The sequence below is a fragment of the Lotus japonicus genome, chromosome 2, assembly GCF_012489685.1.
Source record: "Lotus japonicus ecotype B-129 chromosome 2, LjGifu_v1.2".
NCBI lineage: Eukaryota > Viridiplantae > Streptophyta > Magnoliopsida > Fabales > Fabaceae > Lotus > Lotus japonicus.
This window is the reverse complement of record NC_080042.1, coordinates 25,508,992-25,527,194: the sequence shown is the minus strand read 5'-3', so window position 1 is coordinate 25,527,194 and position 18,203 is coordinate 25,508,992. Positions and strand designations below refer to the sequence as shown.

General features: G+C 39.2%; 1 protein-coding gene across 1 annotated transcript; it reads right to left on the bottom strand.

Moving 5' to 3' along the window:
- Nucleotides 1-1,003: 1,003 nt before the first annotated feature.
- Nucleotides 1,004-5,205, bottom strand: LOC130737831 (triacylglycerol lipase 2-like). Its single transcript, XM_057589686.1, has 9 exons — nucleotides 4,962-5,205; nucleotides 3,945-4,061; nucleotides 3,246-3,386; nucleotides 3,036-3,146; nucleotides 2,657-2,800; nucleotides 2,505-2,545; nucleotides 2,340-2,419; nucleotides 1,963-2,058; nucleotides 1,004-1,626 (listed from the first exon to the last, which is right to left on the bottom strand). Exons 1-9 carry the CDS (start codon nucleotides 5,145-5,147, stop codon nucleotides 1,304-1,306), a joined length of 1,239 nt encoding a protein of 412 aa, XP_057445669.1. The 5' UTR covers nucleotides 5,148-5,205; the 3' UTR covers nucleotides 1,004-1,303.
- Nucleotides 5,206-18,203: the final 12,998 nt, after the last annotated feature.

The window sequence follows — 18,203 nt, the reverse complement described above, 5'->3', positions numbered from 1 at the left end:
TTTCCGACCCCTATTCAAGAATTACATTAATCTATTTATAATACTTGAATTGAAAATAACTAATTGATCCTAGGGGGCTAGATTACATGGAAAGTAACTGCGTAGATCTAAGCCATTCCCTCGACGTGCCTTGAAGCTCCTCGAATCCTTATCTTCGAAGTCCTGACTTGATCTCCACACACCCATGTTCTTGTAAATGCATGATTTTGTGAACGCGGGGAAGGATGTTTCGTGAAACCTCTAGATTCTTTAGATTGTGGGTTATGGATCCCTCTCTTTTAAAGTGTGGGTTCGAGCCTGAACTACAGTTGCGCGCTCGAAAGCGCCTTGAACACCTTCATCTTCGAAAAATTGTAGTGCCAAGCATAAATCCTTCTTCGAAGACTATTCTCTCGAAGCCTTATTAGAAAATCACATAGGAGTGGGGAACTCCTCAGGGTTTCCCTATGGCTTTCAAAACTTCTCAGAACTGGAGTGTTCCGAAAATCCCCTTGTGCTTCAGACCTAGTCATACTTTTGCTCGAACTTACCCCTTCAAAGCCCTTAGTTGTTCTTGAGGACTTAGTTCCTCCCCCTACAATCATAAGGTATCCCTTAATTCGAAGTTCAAGTGTCAACAAAACCCTAGAGGACAGGTTTTCATCTAAATTAGTTGGAGCAAGGCGAGCACAAATGGAAGGAGAGAAAGTTGATTCGCACAAGGACCACAACGAGCAAGGAGAGTGGGATCACGTCGTCTGGAACCAAAAGTCCTCATCGTCGCCGCTTAAGAAAAGAGGGTTGTGAAAACCTTAAAGGAAATTAAATACCTCATTCTTTAGCGCCATTCAATTTCTATCTAATGTTATATTTATAAATTAGGATTAAATTAGTTTTTATTATTTAGATAGTTTTGTCTTCATAAATTAAAAGAATGAAATATTTATATTTCTCATAATATAAAGTATTGTGTTATAAAAAAATTCAATATACAAAAACACCCATGCGATACACACTTTCCAGAGAAGTTAATAGTGGGGTACAATTTTCTTCTAATGACTGAGTACGTACAGGCTTATTGGTTCTTAATGGTGCTTATTTACAAGAAAAAATACCGGATAAGTTCCAATAAGTACTCAATGATTTACATCGAAATGAGTTCTAGATCATCCAATTTCAATTTGAACACAAAAGACTCGGGGGATTTGTAAGGCGTAACACCTGTAAACTTCACTAGACAACTAACAGTACAACAGCTTCACTCCTTCAATGAGCCAGCTTGGACAATAAGAAACTCCTCACGTGCTCCCCATCAAGTTTAGTGTTAAAATTGGCGTTTCAAAAATGCAATCATAGCTTTGTACACCCGGTCGTTGGCATTGCCCCCCATGATGAAGTCAGAATGAGCATACTCCTTGATGTACTGAACATTTAGCCTGTCCTTGTTATGATACTTAAGATCATTAAGTAAATTCGCGATGTCCGTAACGTCGGAGAGCGCATCTAAACCTCCATAGCTCATGAAGAGAGGGAGGTCATGGGGGATGTTGGGGAGGTTGTATTTTGGAGGGAAAAATCTTCCATAATGTTGCAAGTTTCTGCTTAGACTCTCATAGTCGTATTTTGAAAGAACCCCAGTTCTAACAGCTGCACACAAATTAAATTAGATGATGCTTCCTTCATCTGTTAGGAAAGTAAATGATTTGTGGATATTCGCATAGTGCAAACAACCACAGTAGGAGAGAAATAAATTGTATGATAGTTGATCTGATGTGATGACATAGAGATTTAGAGAAAAATGACTAATTGTTTAAACAACATCGTGCGAGGTTCCCATATATATATATATATATGTGTGTGTGTGTGTGTGTGTGTGTGTGTGTTTACCTTATAGTTTCTAACAAAAAAATTATTAGGCAGAAGTAAATCATTACTGGTTACAGAAGTAATTGAACTAGGTATCGCTTGAAGGGGAAATCTTACTCTGTGACAAATGTACCAACGTCATTGTTGATGTTGGTTGAAGTGCATCTCTCAAGAACACATCAGCAGCTGAAGAACTGATGCAGCAATTATCACCTGAATAGAACAAGCATACACAATGTGGTCAAAAAATGGCAAACTTGATACTATAAAGCTCCCACTATGTGCGAGGCCCAAAGAATGGTTAAACCCACTTTGTGGATCTAATAGGCAGTCTTATCTTGCATTTTTGCAAGAAGCTGATTCTACGGCTCGAATTTTGTGACCGTAAAGTCACATGGCAGCAACCTTACAGTTGTGCCGAGAGCTCGCCATGTAGTAAATATGTATCTAGTGCCTTATAGGAAATTGTTGAGAGTTTGGCCTAAGACTTGGACCTGAAAGTGCGGTAAACAAGTTACTGCAGTCTACCCCAGGCTGAGCACAGACATTTCCTAAAAACTCATCAGCAAGTGACCTAACCATAAACAATTGTTGAAAGAGCATCAAATTATGTATCATGGAATACCACAAAGTAATTGTTGTAAATCTTATGTTCTTACCCTCTGGGATCGAATTCTGCATTACCCATTAGGTTTAAGGCCTATAAGGCAAAACAAAACATTCCATGCATTAGCAAACTGTTTTACTAAATATTCCAGGCTTTTAAAATTACAATAATCAAGATCTAATACTAATTGGTTAGCTTATTTACCTCTCCTACAAAGGAACTGGCTGCAACAACTCCAACTAAGGTGGTCATGTGACTCAAATAGGCAATGGGACTAAGCAGTGCTGCTGATTTCAGCTGATTCACCAATTTCGCTTCAGAGAAGGCTGCCAAAGGCACCAAAGTCCCCTGACAAACATGGTATTGAAGGTTAGTATTATAAAAGTTGAGATACCCGCGGCGACACCCGCAGAGTTTGCAGCTTGTGTCGGTCAAAAACCACTACAAGTTGCAGGTGTTAAGAAAATAATTTCCCTGGTGCAATTTGTGTAGTATTCACTCTTGATTATTTATTGGTTATGAGAAAGCAACAAAATATATACTTCAAATTAAATTAACAATTTAAGTATTTGTTATACAGTACCAAAGAATGGCCGACGTAATTTATCTTTTGCCCTGTTTGGTTGGAAACATAATCAAAAATAGCAGGCAGCTCATAAGTAACCAATTCATCCCATGACCATTGCCAATAGGCCTGAACAGAACAGAAATTATGAATAAAACAAACAGCATATTGTTAAATGTTAAGGGATTTATGAAACAAAATGTAAAAAGATGAAGTAAGAAAACAAACTTGGCTAGAAGGGTCGAGGGAAGTGTGTCGGCGGCTAAATCTGGTTCCTCGGGTATTAGTAATCCACACGTCGAAGCCATTATCAGCTAGAACCATGGGCAGGTTTTGCTCTGGAGAGTTCAAAAACCATGACATTCCATCCTGCACATTCAGGTCTTGAAATTAATTGCTTGTGGTTTTGACGAATAAAAGCATAAGTCAATATATGCATTCATGTTTTGAAAAAATTGTTACAAGAGGAGTGTGAGTAACAAGTCCTACTGTGTGAATATATAATTATTCATTTTTAGGTGAAAGATGTGGGTTGTGTTGTTTTCTTTTACCATAACATGGAGATCTCACAAAATTTTCTGCATCTTGCCGGCTAAATATGTTTAGAATTTAGACATTTTAAAATTGTGGGTTGTAGTTCAAAATAGAATTTAGACATTTTAAAATTCTACCATTCTCACATAAAAATTACTGTTATGTTCTTCATCCCAACATTATTGACTTTCTTTTTGTTTCAACACAATAACATCTAAGCCGTGATTATACCATTAGAAGAATCAATCCATCTTTTTTCTTGCAGCTATCAAGGTTATTTATGAAACTGAATCTTATTTCTTCACAATGAATTTACAACTATCTTTTTAATTTGAGAAAATAAAAATTAAAGGGTCATTTGATACAAGAGAAATGGATTAATTGCTCACTTACCACCAGAATTCCATGCTGTACAATAACTGGTTCCTTCTTAGTCACATTGCCTCCGGTTTTAGCTCGACCTTCAGGAATCCTTTGCAGGCTAAGAATGTACCCATCTTCGGTTGTAACCTGAAAACGATTGCATGAAACATCTATCATAAACCATTATAAAGTATTAAGCTGTTGGATCAAAGACACAGAGAGGGATGGAACCAGAAAAAAAGTTAGGGGGCGAACTTTGAAAATATCAAGCATAAGTGCATAACAGCCATAAGTTAATTAGGAGTCAGTGAAAATTTTGAGGAATGAGGAAAATTTTAATATTATTATATTACGGAGAAAATTTCTCTTGGGGAACCTTATTAATATAATTCAGTGAAAAGAGAGTTAAAAAAAAATCAGTGAAAAGAAGTCTTGTTATTTGCGGTTTTTGAAATTTTTTTCTGTTCTTAAAAATTGAATAAAAACTTTTTTGTCATAATATTTTCATAAACTATTTTTAAAAACAGTTCTTACTTTTAGCTTTTAAAATAAAATTTTAAAACAGCTAAGAAATGTTCTCTATTTCTTTTTTAATCTTTGGTTTAAACTATTTTCTTTCGTTATCTTCTTCCAAAGCCAATTTTAAAAATTGTTTATGAAAAGCAAATTTAAATACAAAAATCCAAAACAAAAATCAAACAGGTCCTAACTTAATTTTTTCTTTTGTGTTTATTCTAAACTAACAACAAGGTGTAACAAAAAAAAAACAGTAATATCAAAAATAAAATTCTAGCTACAGGCTCCGATGAACGACATAAAATCAAATGCCACCATAACATTTTTTTTCTTGAATTAATGTCTAATTTTATCAGATGACTAATAGGATTTTTCATAAATAAAGTATAAAAATTCTAACTCATTTATTTTCAATGTAATTGAATGATAAGTTATTTAACCCAAACTTTCTAATAGGTCATTTAGACAACCTTTTTATTATAGTTCACATCTATTAGATTATGTTCAAAACTGTTGCAAATTTGCTCTTACTTCATGTTCGTGGCATTCGTAGCCATGGACAACGACCGAAGAGGCACACAAACCATGATCAGTTGAAATTTCACCGCCCAAGATTGTTTTTTTATCTTTGAATCCAATCCTTGAGGCCTGTGCTTGATGATGAGGCTCCCATGCTAAGACTAAGAGACAAATGCTCAAAGCAACAAAGTTCAACATGGGAGCCAGGTTTTTGGGTTTTGTTTGTGTAGGGAAGATCTATGCGAGATTAAGGAGAACGATTCCCCTTATATAGATCAAAGTAGAGGTCAAACAGAAAACATGGCTTAACGCACGTAAGGCACAAGAGGAAAATCTATTGAAGGTTTTTCTATCTTTCTTGAGTCTTAATCCCTTAATATTAGGAGTAAACTTGTTTTAGATAACCAGAGAACCTAATAAATTTTAGCATGTATGACTAATCTAATTTTACCAATTTAAGCATCGCAATGAAGTCAAACTAGATATAAAGTTAGTGCATTGTACTAAGATAAACTAGATATAAAGTTAGTGCACTGCACGGATTTATTTACAATTTTTTATAATGTTTGAATAAATAAATAAATATTAAAAAATATTTTTAGATTCTTAAATATAATAAAAAAATAATTGTGTAGAGACATTTTTATAATTTTTTTGGTACAACGAAGCTTTAAGGAAAAAGAAAAAGACCACAACACTATAGCATCTCAAAAATGAGGTGCCGCGATAGTCATCCGCCAAGAAAGCTCAAGCGAAGAGACCCCTGCACTTTGTCCTTTGCAAAACGGTCTGCCACTGCATAACCCTCACGAAGAGTGTGCTTCAACTCAATGCGCCAATCCTGTCTAAGAAGGCCCGGATCGAACTATTGATAGGAGCATAGACATGAAATCGATAGTCCCTGTCCTTGAGCAACGAAAGAACAGCCGTGGAATCGGTGTACATAACAACCTGCCTAAACTTCGCATGCCAAATAACACCGCTAAAAGCTTCCCCTTCAGGATTTCTGAAATGCCAATGAACTGGGTATATCCAAAGACCCACCGACCAACAGCATCACAGACTACACCACTTACCCCCGCACGACCAAGATTCCCCAAGGACGACCCATCAGTGTTCAACTCCAGCCAACCATCAAGAGGAGCAGTCTAAGACACCCATCTCACTCCCGTGAGAGTTCTCAAAGGAAGGCCACCATCAGGCAAACACTTTGACGAACGCATTGTCGTGTGTGCGTGTTAAAGTAATCCTGCAATAAAATTTGTTAGTGCAGTACAAGGTGTAATACCAAGATCGTTCTTACGAGGACTAAAGTGAATTATAAACCAAATTTAGAAACGAAAGCAAGTAAAAGGGGGGTTGATTGTTTGATTATCAAGCAGGAAAATAAAATATTGAATAATTAGATAAGAAAAACATTAGCCTTTAGGTTATAATAGTCAAGTGCAGCATACCTTCATTGATCATAAGAGATTAATTCAACTACTTATTCAAGTCTCTGAGTGGAAACTCAACTGACAATCGTGAGTTAGAATCCTAAATCATCTACCAGACAATCGCCCAGAATTTGATTTGTTCAAGTTAAGAAAGAAACATTGCCCCCTCGAAGTACAAGAAAAATCTTAAGAGACATGATCCTCAAAGCTAAAAACCAATTGATGTTAGAGATTTACGTACCTTTAAGAACAAAATTCACAATCGCTTCAACTGATTCACTCGCTTAAATACGGCAATTAGAACGTAATACGACTTCAAATTCAGACGTCATGAACCGAAAGCATATTCAAGCATGAGTAAAGATCATAAATCAACTTTGAATTAAAAGACGAATTACTATTAAGAACAAAACCTCAGGTATGCAAACACATGAAAATTAAGAACCCTAGGACTAACAGAAAAGTTTAGCAAGCAATAAGAAAATAACTAAACTAAGGATAAGAAAAGAAAAGGTAGGATCAGGTGCCTAACAAGAGTCTCAACTAGCCTATTTATACTAATAGATAAACTTTTCCATGAAGTAACAATCCATTGTTACCTAAATCTTCACAAAATCGGACCCACAAGGAGGAGTAAGCTGTTGAACACTCAAGCATTCAGGGGTCCCACAAGAAGGCTGAATATTCAACCGTGGTGGACATGAGAGTTGGAGCTCTATACTTCAGATTATTGGGCCTTCAATTGGATCCTAATTCAGAGTTCTGTATCCCCAGATATGATCATTTTAGTGCAGACTGTTCCAGACTCGTTGGATTAGTGGCAGCAACTTTGCAAGGAAATTCTGACCAAGTTAGAGGTTGATTCTCGAATTTTGCTGAACATGAAATTTGTAGGGCTTCGAGTTAGATTTTCCAACGACATATTATTCGCCGTATTCGGTCTTGGAAAATATGAGGATGAACAACGCGAACACGAACGAACACTAATAGATAGAGAACAACAACAAGTAGAAGATTATATGCTGAATCCTGAATTAGATTCACTGTCCTCGAGAGTTTTATCCGGATATTATTCTGAATGCTCCCTCAGGATTAAACAGCCTCTTCCGATAGTAAACCGGGTCACAAAACTAGCGACATCAACTTCTTAATATGCCCAAGAAGTAGAGGGGAGAGGAATGTGAGAAATGTTGCTAATATGTGTGTGTCACATACATCATGAGAAATAGGCTTAGTATTTATAGGCAAGGATTTTGTGAATTACAAGATAATGGGGAGATAATGTTGGGCGGCAAGCCTTTAATTGAAGGATGTCAGCACACTAAACAAGAGTGTTACAATCTAAGTTGGACGGTGATATTTATTGTGACCTGTGAGCACATGTAAAGTGTGTTTGAACTTTTGAAATACTAACTATTTTTCCAACAATCCCCCATATATTTCAAAAGTTCAAGGGAATAAGAAGAATAAATTTCGTGGGCAACCTCCAAGAGTGTAATTGTTTCGAATCCGGTGTCTTTTGGGCTATGAACCAGACCTAGATTAATAAGACTTGACACACAAGTGAATTGGTGGAGCAAGCTCTATGAACAAAGACATTATTATTAACATAATCATGTTAAGATTCATGACAATAGTTATTAGACTTCTTTAATTAGCAGTGAGAAATATGATCAATTCATAACAGAAATATGCTGAAAGCTCATCAACTATACAATTTTGGTGATACAATGGCAATCATGCATGAACTTACCTCAGCAATACACCCATATATTTAAAATCTTCCAATTGGGATTGATAGTCTTTCAAAAATACATAGGGTGTCTTCTCAATTTTCTCATCGGGAATCATAATTAAAGCAAACATAGAGATAAAATAGCTTCTCACCATTGCAGTCATAATATTTCTCCATGGTCTGTTTTTCTTTCCGGTTAATCCATTTTACTAAGAGGAACTACTACATGAATTATGCCTTCCTTTTCGGAAAATTCACATTAAATATATTATAATCTTATCTCCTCTATTGCACCGACTCTATAGTTTTCTTAGCTGATTGATTCTCTCCCTCGGCCTTATAGGGGAGAAACATGTTTAAAGCTGATCGATTCTTATTTCTAATAAGATAACCCAACGTATCTAAAGAAATCATCAAGCTGCCATATTTGCTCCGCAGCGGATAAAAGGCAAGGCCAAAAGCTACTTACCAGCTGACATATTACTCTTTTGGGTAAAAGGTCTTCATTAAACAGTGTCATGCATTTAATGTACCTGACAAAGGTACACTAAAGCACCATTTGATTCAACGGCTACAGTCTTCATGAAGGACAAGCATCAACGGCTATATTTACTCACACATAAGATCAAGGAATATAAAAGGAGAACTTGAAGACTTCAAAAGCCAACGATCGAAACTCAATTGAAATATTATCATCGATCCAAGCCAACAAGAAGCTAGAAACTCAAGACAAGCTTAAGAGTCAAATTCTATCGTCTGTTGCAGAGAGAGACACCTAAGAGTCAAATCCTCTCTAGAGTTAGAACACAAAGTACACCTCAGAGTCAAATCTTATTCAAACAACTTTGTAGTTCATTGTGTTAAAAAAGTCTACAATCCCTCTTGTGAGAAGATCCTATAGAGTCAAACGTTCTTGCAAAAGATCATAGGAGAAGTCCTGTAGAATACTTGTTGGGAGAATTCATGTTCAATACTTGTTAGGAGACTGATATGAATAGTCTACTTCAGGACCTTCAAAATGTTTAGAGAGAGGAAATCTAGAGAGAGGAGCTCTGGGGTGAGAAGCTCCGGGGTGAGAAGATAAGGTGGATGGCGGCAAGGCCGAGATGGAAGAAGAGGAAATGCTGGGACAGAGGAAAACCGGGCACGGTGGACACGAGACAACTCAAATCATCATCGGGTCTGGGGGAGATCGTTCACTGTGTTTGTGGATGGATTAGGACAGAGGGTGACTGAGAACCAACTTATTGGGGCCTTCTCCAAAACTGGAACGGTGGTAGAGGCAGAAATCCTACGGCGAAGGAAAGGTATGACTAGGTTCAACTTTGGTTTTGTGCAGTTCTCAACTGATGCTGAAGCCTGGCAAGCAATAAGACGTTTGAATGGAATACGTTTTGAGGGATACTACATCAAAGTGAGAAAAGCTTGGTATGACAGGCCTCCACGGAAAGGGGGGAGTTGCAGGTCAACTGTCACATATGCAATCCGTGGGAAGCTTTGGAGTCCGAAAAAAGAAGACCCTGTGAGGAATAATGCAACCAAGGATATGATAGAAGAGACCATAATGGAGAAGCATACATCATGTCTGAGTGAAAAACAGTGGGTGGCTAGATGTGCGGTGGCGAGAGTGGAGGAGGTATATGATGTAAATCTCCTTCAGGATTACTTTAGCTCTATTGGTCTCTTTAATTTTCGGCTGATACCATTGGGAGCGAAAGAGGTAGTGCTGGAGTTTGAGAGCCCAGAGGATATGGAGAGCACCATATCTGAATGCCGGGTGTTTCTGGAACACAAACTGGGGGATATACGACCTTGTAGCCTCCTTACATATGGTGCTTCCCAGTTAAACTGGATGGTGGTCTGGCAAGTTCCACTTGGAGCCTGGGGAATTGATTTTTTCCGGAAAATTGGAAATAGGCTGGGACGCTTCGTACGAGTGGATGAAGCAACGATGGCAAGGGAACGGGTGGATATGGCGAGAATTCTAGTGGAGGTTAATCACCCATTGTGGCATCCATGCACGTTGCCAATGGAGATTGATGGCCAACAACACTTGCTTCTGGTGGAGAAAGAGATATCCAAGTTTGATTATGGGTGTGTCCCTGTCATGCCTTCCACGCCAGTAAAGGTGTATCATACTCCAACACAGGAATCCGATCAAGGAGAGGAGGAACCCGAATATGAGGATCAACATGGAGGTGAGATGAGTCCAGGGAGATGGTGGAAGGATTCGCCGGTGTCTAGTGCAGAACAGGCGGAGCCCGGATCGGAGGAGAGAAACCAAAACGTATGGGGCCTGAATCAATGGTCATTAAAGAAGGAGGAGCTGTTACAAACTACAACTACGGTGATTGCTCCAGAAAACGTAACGAGCAAGCAGCTGAATTTCCAGAATGAATATGTGGAGGAAATCAAGGAGGATGCTGCGGTGTATCAGGCCTGTGACCTATTGGATGCTGGCTATACATGGGACGAGATTAGAGGAATCATGAATTTTGAAAACGTGTCTCTCAATCAATGTGCAACTCTGGCGGTCTCCAATTATGGAAAATTTCAAGGTATACGTTGGACAAATTTGGATTTAAATAATGATGGCCAACAATTTAATGCAATCAATGCCTGGCCCAATCTCAGTATGGAAAAACATATTGAATTTCATAAGGTCAACTCAATTAGTGCTAGCTGGGCAGTTAACAAGGAGGCAATTATGGTAGATACGAATAATATCTCTACACTGACTTGGGGACCGTTAAACCAGAAACACGTGGGGAGAATATCCGGGACAATTGATGATGAGAGAAAGGCTCACGTACAAGAATATCAGGAGGAGGATGCCATTAGTGTACATCAGGAGCATATCACCCAACCTCAAATTGGAACTAACGATTATTATGCAGAGATTGAGGAGAAACTCAGCGTGAAAAGGCGACGTGGAAGGCCAAAGAAAAAGGTGCTATCGGTAAAAGAATGCTTACCTAAAAATAGTAGGGGAAGACCAAGAAAGAGTGCTGGCGGCCCAGAAATAACAAGAATTCAGATTGATGCCAATCAATGGAACCTTATGCATACATTCCCTAATAGTGAGGATGGTATAATTACACGAGCTAGGAGGGCGCTGATACGTAGCAAGAACGCGGGCTTGACTTTTGAGTGTGAAGAAGAGGTGGCAGTACAAGGGCTAATCAAACAAATCAAGCAAGGCATACGACAATAGAGGATGTCGGTTGTGTGGGTTACATGGAATGTGAGGGGGTTAGGCAGAGCAGAGAAGAGAAAGGTTGTTCGTGTGGCAATAGACAAGCTGAAACCAGACATTATATTGCTACAGGAGACAAAATTGAATGCGGGAAGAGAAGAGTTACTTGGAGGGTGGTTGCGCTCCAAAAATATGGAGTCATGCAGTATCCCAGCGGTCCAGGCAGCGGGTGGTTTGATGACGTTATGGCGGAAGGAAAAATATGTGTGTGAATTGGTCACGCGACGGGAACGATATATGGTGTTCATTTTAACCATCATAGGAACTGATGAGGTTTGTGCTGTATGTAATGTTTATGGGCCTCATGATTCCATGGGAAGACAAAATATGTTCCAACAACTAGAGGCCGACTTAGAAGAGCAGAGGGGGAGAGTAGTGGTGGGGGGAGAGTAGTGGTGGGGGGAGATTTCAATGTAATCCTAAATGATGGGGAAAGGCAAGGCAGGGGATTGGATACTGTGGGGAATGAACTATTCAAAGAATTTGTCTCTAACCTGTTCTTAATAGACTTGCCTATGCAGAATGGGGATCATACATGGGGGAGTACAAGGGCTGGTGGGCTATGGAGTAGGATTGACCGTTGGCTAATTAATGAGGACGCTCTGTTAGGATTTGATGGTGTTGCACAGGTTGCTCAAGATTGGGGAGTGTCGGATCATCGGGCGGTGGTACTAAACTGGGGGACTAGAGACTTTGGTCCAAAACCATTCACATTTTACAATTACTGGTTGATGGAAGATGGATTCAAAGACATGGTGACCCAGTGGTGGAATACAAATGTGATTACAGGATGGGCTGGCTTTGTGCTGCTGCATAAGCTCCGGGGTCTGAGAAAGGAAATTAGGGAATGGAGAAAAAACCGAGGACCTTGGGGCTCTGAAAAAATAAGTATCTTGGAAACAAAAGTACATAACCTAATGGTGCGTATGGAGCATGAGGGGGTGTCGGAAAATATGAGGAAGGAAAGAATGCGAGTGATGCACGAATTGTGGGTAGAGTATAGAAAAGAGGAGAGTATGTGGCTACAAAAATCTAGACTGAACTGGCTCAAAGTTGGGGACCGCAATACACGCTACTTTCACAAGAGGTGTAAGATGAGAGCTGCTCGTAAAAATATGGAGTGCATACGGGTTGGTGAGGAGGTTTGCATGGAGCCTAGCCGAATCAAACAAGAGGTCTTCAATCACTTTCAAAACTTTTTCAAATCTGGGCCTCGAGGAAGAATTAGCTTTGCGGGAACAGATTTGTGTAGACTAACCGAGGCACAGGTAGGGGGACTGGAGGAAAACTTCTCTTATGAGGAAATTTGGACAGCAGTGGTGTCATGTGATGGGAACAAGGCTCCGGGGCCTGATGGTTTCAATTTTACGTTCTTTCGGGAGTTCTGGCCTATGGTTAGAGATGATCTAATGAAAATGTTCCAGGAATTTTATACACAAGGAAAACTGGTAAAGGGTCTGAATGCAGCTTTCATATCTCTTATCCCAAATAAGGAGGCACTGGTGGAGATCACAGAGTATCGTCCTATTAGTTTGATTGGCAGTATCTACAAATTAATATCAAAAGTCCTGGCCGCAAGACTACAGTGTGTAATGGCGTCCCTATTATCACAAAATCAATTCTCCTTCACAAAAGGACGACAAATTGCTGATTGTATTCTTATAGCGAATGAAGTGGTGGATGCCATGATGAGGGGAGGGCGGGGAGGATTTCTATTGAAACTGGACTTGGCGAAAGCATACGATAATATTGAGTGGGAATTCTTGATGAACATGTTGGAGGATATGGGCTTTGGGGAAAAATGTAGGGGGTGGATATATACTTGTGTTTCTACTGCTACACTAGCAGTACTGGTGAATGGCTCCCCTACAGACTTCTTTTCGATGGAAAAAGGGTTGCGTCAGGGTGATCCGTTATCGCCAATGCTTTTCAACATTTGTGTTCAGGGCCTATCGGTATTGTGGAATAATTTGGCTCATCGACAGGATGCGTGTGGGTTTCGAGTTGGACAAGACCTGTGTCTCAATCATCTGCAGTTTGCAGATGATACCTTGGTGTTTTGTGAAGCGGATGAAGGCCAAGTGGAGGAGGAGATGTTTGATGTTTTTTTGGGTTTTTTATGGGGATCAGGCCTGAAGCTCAATTACTCAAAATCAGTTGTTGTGGGATGCAACGTCACTGAGGATATGGTGAGAAGGCTGGTTGAAGGGTTGGGGGTGGGCATGGGGACGTTGCCATTGCCATATCTGGGCTCAGTACTGGGGGGAACCCGAGGAGAGCCAGGTTTTGGGAGCCAGTGATAGAAAGGATACGACTCGCACTTTCTGCATGGGGACCAGGCTCGATCACTTTGGCAGGGAGATTGGTTGTGTTAAAGTCGGTGGCTAGTGCCATACCAATGTATCATATGGCCCTGTACAAAGCACCGGTGGGGGTAATTAAAGCAATTGAGAAACTTATGAGGAAGTATTTGTGGGGGAGGTCAGGCGGTGGGAGAAGAATTCCGTGGGTAGCTTGGGATGATGTGTGTAAAGGGAAGGATTTGGGAGGTCTGGGAGTGGGAATCTTGAGAGTGAGGAACAAAGGTATGCTCATGAAGTGGCCTTGGAGGTTCGGGTTGGAAAGAGATGGGTTGTGGCGAAAAGTGTTGTGCCAGAAATATAACATCCCAGAAGCAAATCTATTGCTGCAGAATGTCGTGGGGCGTATAAACAATCCTTCACGTTATATTTTTGATATTTTGCAGGTACTTATGGAGGACTCTATTGAAGGGACATTCTTTCGAGATCAATGTCTTTGTGTGATAGGGAACGGTACCAGGATTCAGTTTTGGACTGATGCATGGGCCGCAACTAAACCGCTGAGGGAGATGTACCCTAGACTTTATGGAATTGCGTTGGATCCTGATATTTTGCTGTCAAATGCTGGAACATACTCGGATTGGGGATGGCAGTGGCAACTGGAGTGGCGTAGGTACATGTTTGAGTGGGAGCTTGAGGTGTGGTTACAATGTTTGGCAGTAATGAACAGGGTTGTCCCGAGTGGCAAAGAAGATGCGCTGCTGTGGCTGGGGGATGTGGCTGGTAAGTACTCAGTAAAAGTTTTCTGTCAAGGGGTGGAGCAACTAATGTTTGGGAATGCAGGTTGGATGGTGCCTCGGGAGGTTTCAAAACTGGTACCTCCTAAGGTGTCGCAATTCATGTGGCAAGCGGTGAGTAACAAGGTGGCTGTTATGGTTAGCCTGAGGAGCAGAGGCGTGGAGGTGGATGGGGAAGGCATCTGTGTTTTGTGTGGTCAAGAAGAGGAGACGGTGCAGCACTTACTGCTTCATTGTGCGTTCACTGCCAAGTTATGGTACAGAATTATGGGACGAGAAGGGGGTGCTTGGTGTGTGCCAGAGAGTTTGATGGCCTTATTGCAACAGTGGAGTGCGTTGCGTGTAGCCTCTGATTTGGAATTGTGGATGATGGTGCCATATGCAGTGGCGTGGACGGTGTGGATGGCAAGAAATGATGTTATTTTTAGAGCAAAGGAGGCGAGGTTGGAGATAGTGTGGGATGATCATATTACAAAATTATACTGGTGGGTCAGAGCATCAAGGTTGGTGTGCAACTATTCTCTTTATGATTTTAAAGAGCACTTTGAGAAAGTAAGGGTGCAACGCCGGACCAAGGAAGTAAGGACGGTGGAGTGGGTGCCTCCGCTGGATGATATACTTAAGTTCAACGTGGATGGAGCAGCCCGTGGGGCGCCGGGTGTTGCAGGAGCAGGTGGTATCCTCAGAGATTCAAAGGGGGAAGTGAAAGGGTATTTCTCCATCTCTTTGGGTATGGCATATGCGTATGAAGCGGAAATTATGGCCATTTTGACAGCACTGAAGTTCTGTAAGGAGTTTGGATTCCTGAATATTGTCATTGAGACAGATTCAATGCTTGCAGTGGGCTGGATGCATAATCGGAGCCATAGACCATGGAAATTGTTGAATGAACTACACACTATTGATGCTTTGCGGACTGATGTGAACTGTGTTGATGTTGTACATGTCTTCAGAGAAGCGAATGACAGAGCGGATGAACTAGCTAAACAGGGTTGTGATCGTGAGGTGCCACTAAAGGTTGTATTATGAAATCAGGATGACCTGGGCTGAGCTTGCAGTTATGGGGGATGTTGCACGGGGTATCATTGGCTCTAGCCTTGTGGTTATGAGGGTGTGAATTTCCTGGTTTAAGGCTCTACTTTGTTTGTCTAGTGAGCAGCTTCTATTTGGGGTTATGTATTTCAGGCACATTTGTAGACTAGTATTTGGGTACTCTTTTTCCTTACTAGGGTTTTTCCCATTGGGTTTTTCCTAGTAAGGTTTTGATGAGGCTCATGTGCTATCTCTACTTGCCTTGGGGGGGGGGGGGTGTCTTTTAGGTTGCGCTGTGACTTCATTATTGTCAAATCTGTATGTGGTTCACACTTTTATATTCAATAAACCAGACATATTACATTTTCAAAAAAAAAAATACTTGTTAGGAGAAGTCCTTGATAATACTTGTTAGGAGAAGTTCTATAGAATACTTGTTGGAAGGAGTCATGTCTAATACTTGTTGAGGGAAAAGTCTTGTCGAATACTTGTTGTAGGAGAAGTCTTTGAAACTTGTTAGTGCAAATCTGGGTTAAGCCGATGACTGAACTACTATTTTTGTTGGGAAGTTGTGTTGGGTTGTTTAATGAACTATGACTATATTTAAGGCCATCCATGCATGAAACATGAATAAGACATTAAACAAACCAACACAAATTTTAGACTAAAATATTAATCAAGTCTATCAAGAACAAACAAATCATGCTAAAGTATCATCCTAGAAAAATAATGTATCAAAATATAATAGAATTTTGGATATTTCTATAATTCTTCAATTGAGGTTTAAAATATTAAATTTCAAATAAAATCGATTAAATTTATAATAGGAAGTTGAGCATCATAGTCATACAGTGTCCAGCATAGTTTCTGAAATGGCTGAGTTATTGATTATGACTTGTCGAGATTCTTTTGAAGCTTCAACTACGTAGCCAATGGCTTTTGGACCAATACAAGGATGAAAAAACCTTCATACTCCTCATGGTTCAATATTTCCCACTGACCATCCACGTTCTTAATCCAAAAGGGGCTACTTGTCTGTGTCATCTTTACCAATTCCTCCATTGTTGTGAATGCAAGATCTAAGAGCATGTATTTGTCAAGCTGAAGATCATTTCCCATCAATACCATTGGTGATGTGAGACGACATTCCAGATTGGTACCCAAGACCCAAGGCGATGCTGAAAGTGCTTTAACCACCAATCTCATTCCTTCCAATGCCAAGTTTAAGACTGGAATTTGAGTCTGGAAGACAAATGGGACTAGAAAATTATGAGAATGACCTTCCAATAAAATTGTTTATTAAGGTGCATATATGTTTCAGTTTATCCTTCAGGCGAGCATTTCCAGTTCTTATCCGGTGCACTTCGATCAAATGAAATTTGGCTAGATGTGGTTGGGCTACCATAGCTCTTACATATGTGAGTGTTCATGGCTTTCTTCGTCAAAATGTTCTCGGCTCGGAGCTTCTCATTTTTCTTGCTTCAACATTAAGTTCCCATGGGTTTCAACTGGGCTTGCTTTAGGAAAAATAATTCAATTACCCAATTAGTATCAGATAATTTTTTCTTCGAAACAGTTCTTTCACCAAAATATTTACTACAAAATTGATTTTAAATTTAGAATAAATTGTAAAATGAGTTTCAAACATGCACTATATACAAAATTGCAACACTAAAATATTTATAGGTTTAATGATACTATATGTCCAAACTTACTTATAATGTAAATTTTCTTATCAAAAGAGTTGGATTAGAAAAAATAAGATTATAATAAACATTTTTTCCACTCATCACATGATGCACCATGTTAAAAGGAAAAGTTTCAAGGCAATTGAATAAATCTCAACATATTTTTACTATTCTTAATAAACAAAAAATATATTAGTGCAACTCTCCCATTTGGGTCTCTGCAGAATATGTCCAATAACAATATGTAAGAATACTTTAAAAACAAAATCATTAACTGGCTTAACCGTGTAGTGTACAAACAATCCAAAAAAAATAGTGCTTCACATGAGTGAATCTCAAGGTATTCCATTTTAGGTGAAACATACAACTCAATACAAAAGAACAAAGAATATCAATTAAGGAAGCGAGTAAAATCGCAAATTTCAAAGTAGTCTAAAACATTATTTGTAATATAAAAGATTTCACAAATAATGTGATTTAAAGTTTTTGAGTAAATGAATAAATAAGAAAAATGATTAAATAATTGTAGCGAAATTAGGGTGCAATATATTATAATAACCAAGTTGCAATGCAATTGGCGAAATTATCATGCATTAGACATCTGGTTCTCTGTTTGATTCCTTATCCCAATATGTTAGGTAGCTTTCCCTTTTATTTTACAAATTTATAAAAAAGAACTCATGACTATGGGATGATGACAAGAGCCTAAGATTTTAATTTTCCAATAGGTTTGATCATATCCATCCTTTGATCACTTTATATAATTTTTTGATACACATAAAATTGTCAAAACATAAGGCATCCCCCCAATTTGAATTTTTTTTCTCAGGAGATATCTTTCTGCGCATTGCTTATTGGTGATTTGGATATTAATTTGTGAAAACACAATTTATATTAGAAAAACGAAATACAAATACAAACTTATTTGATTCTGGCCGATTTGGTTAAATACAAACTTTATTTCTTCATTTATGAAAGTCCATGATAATTTATTCCAATACACCGTATAT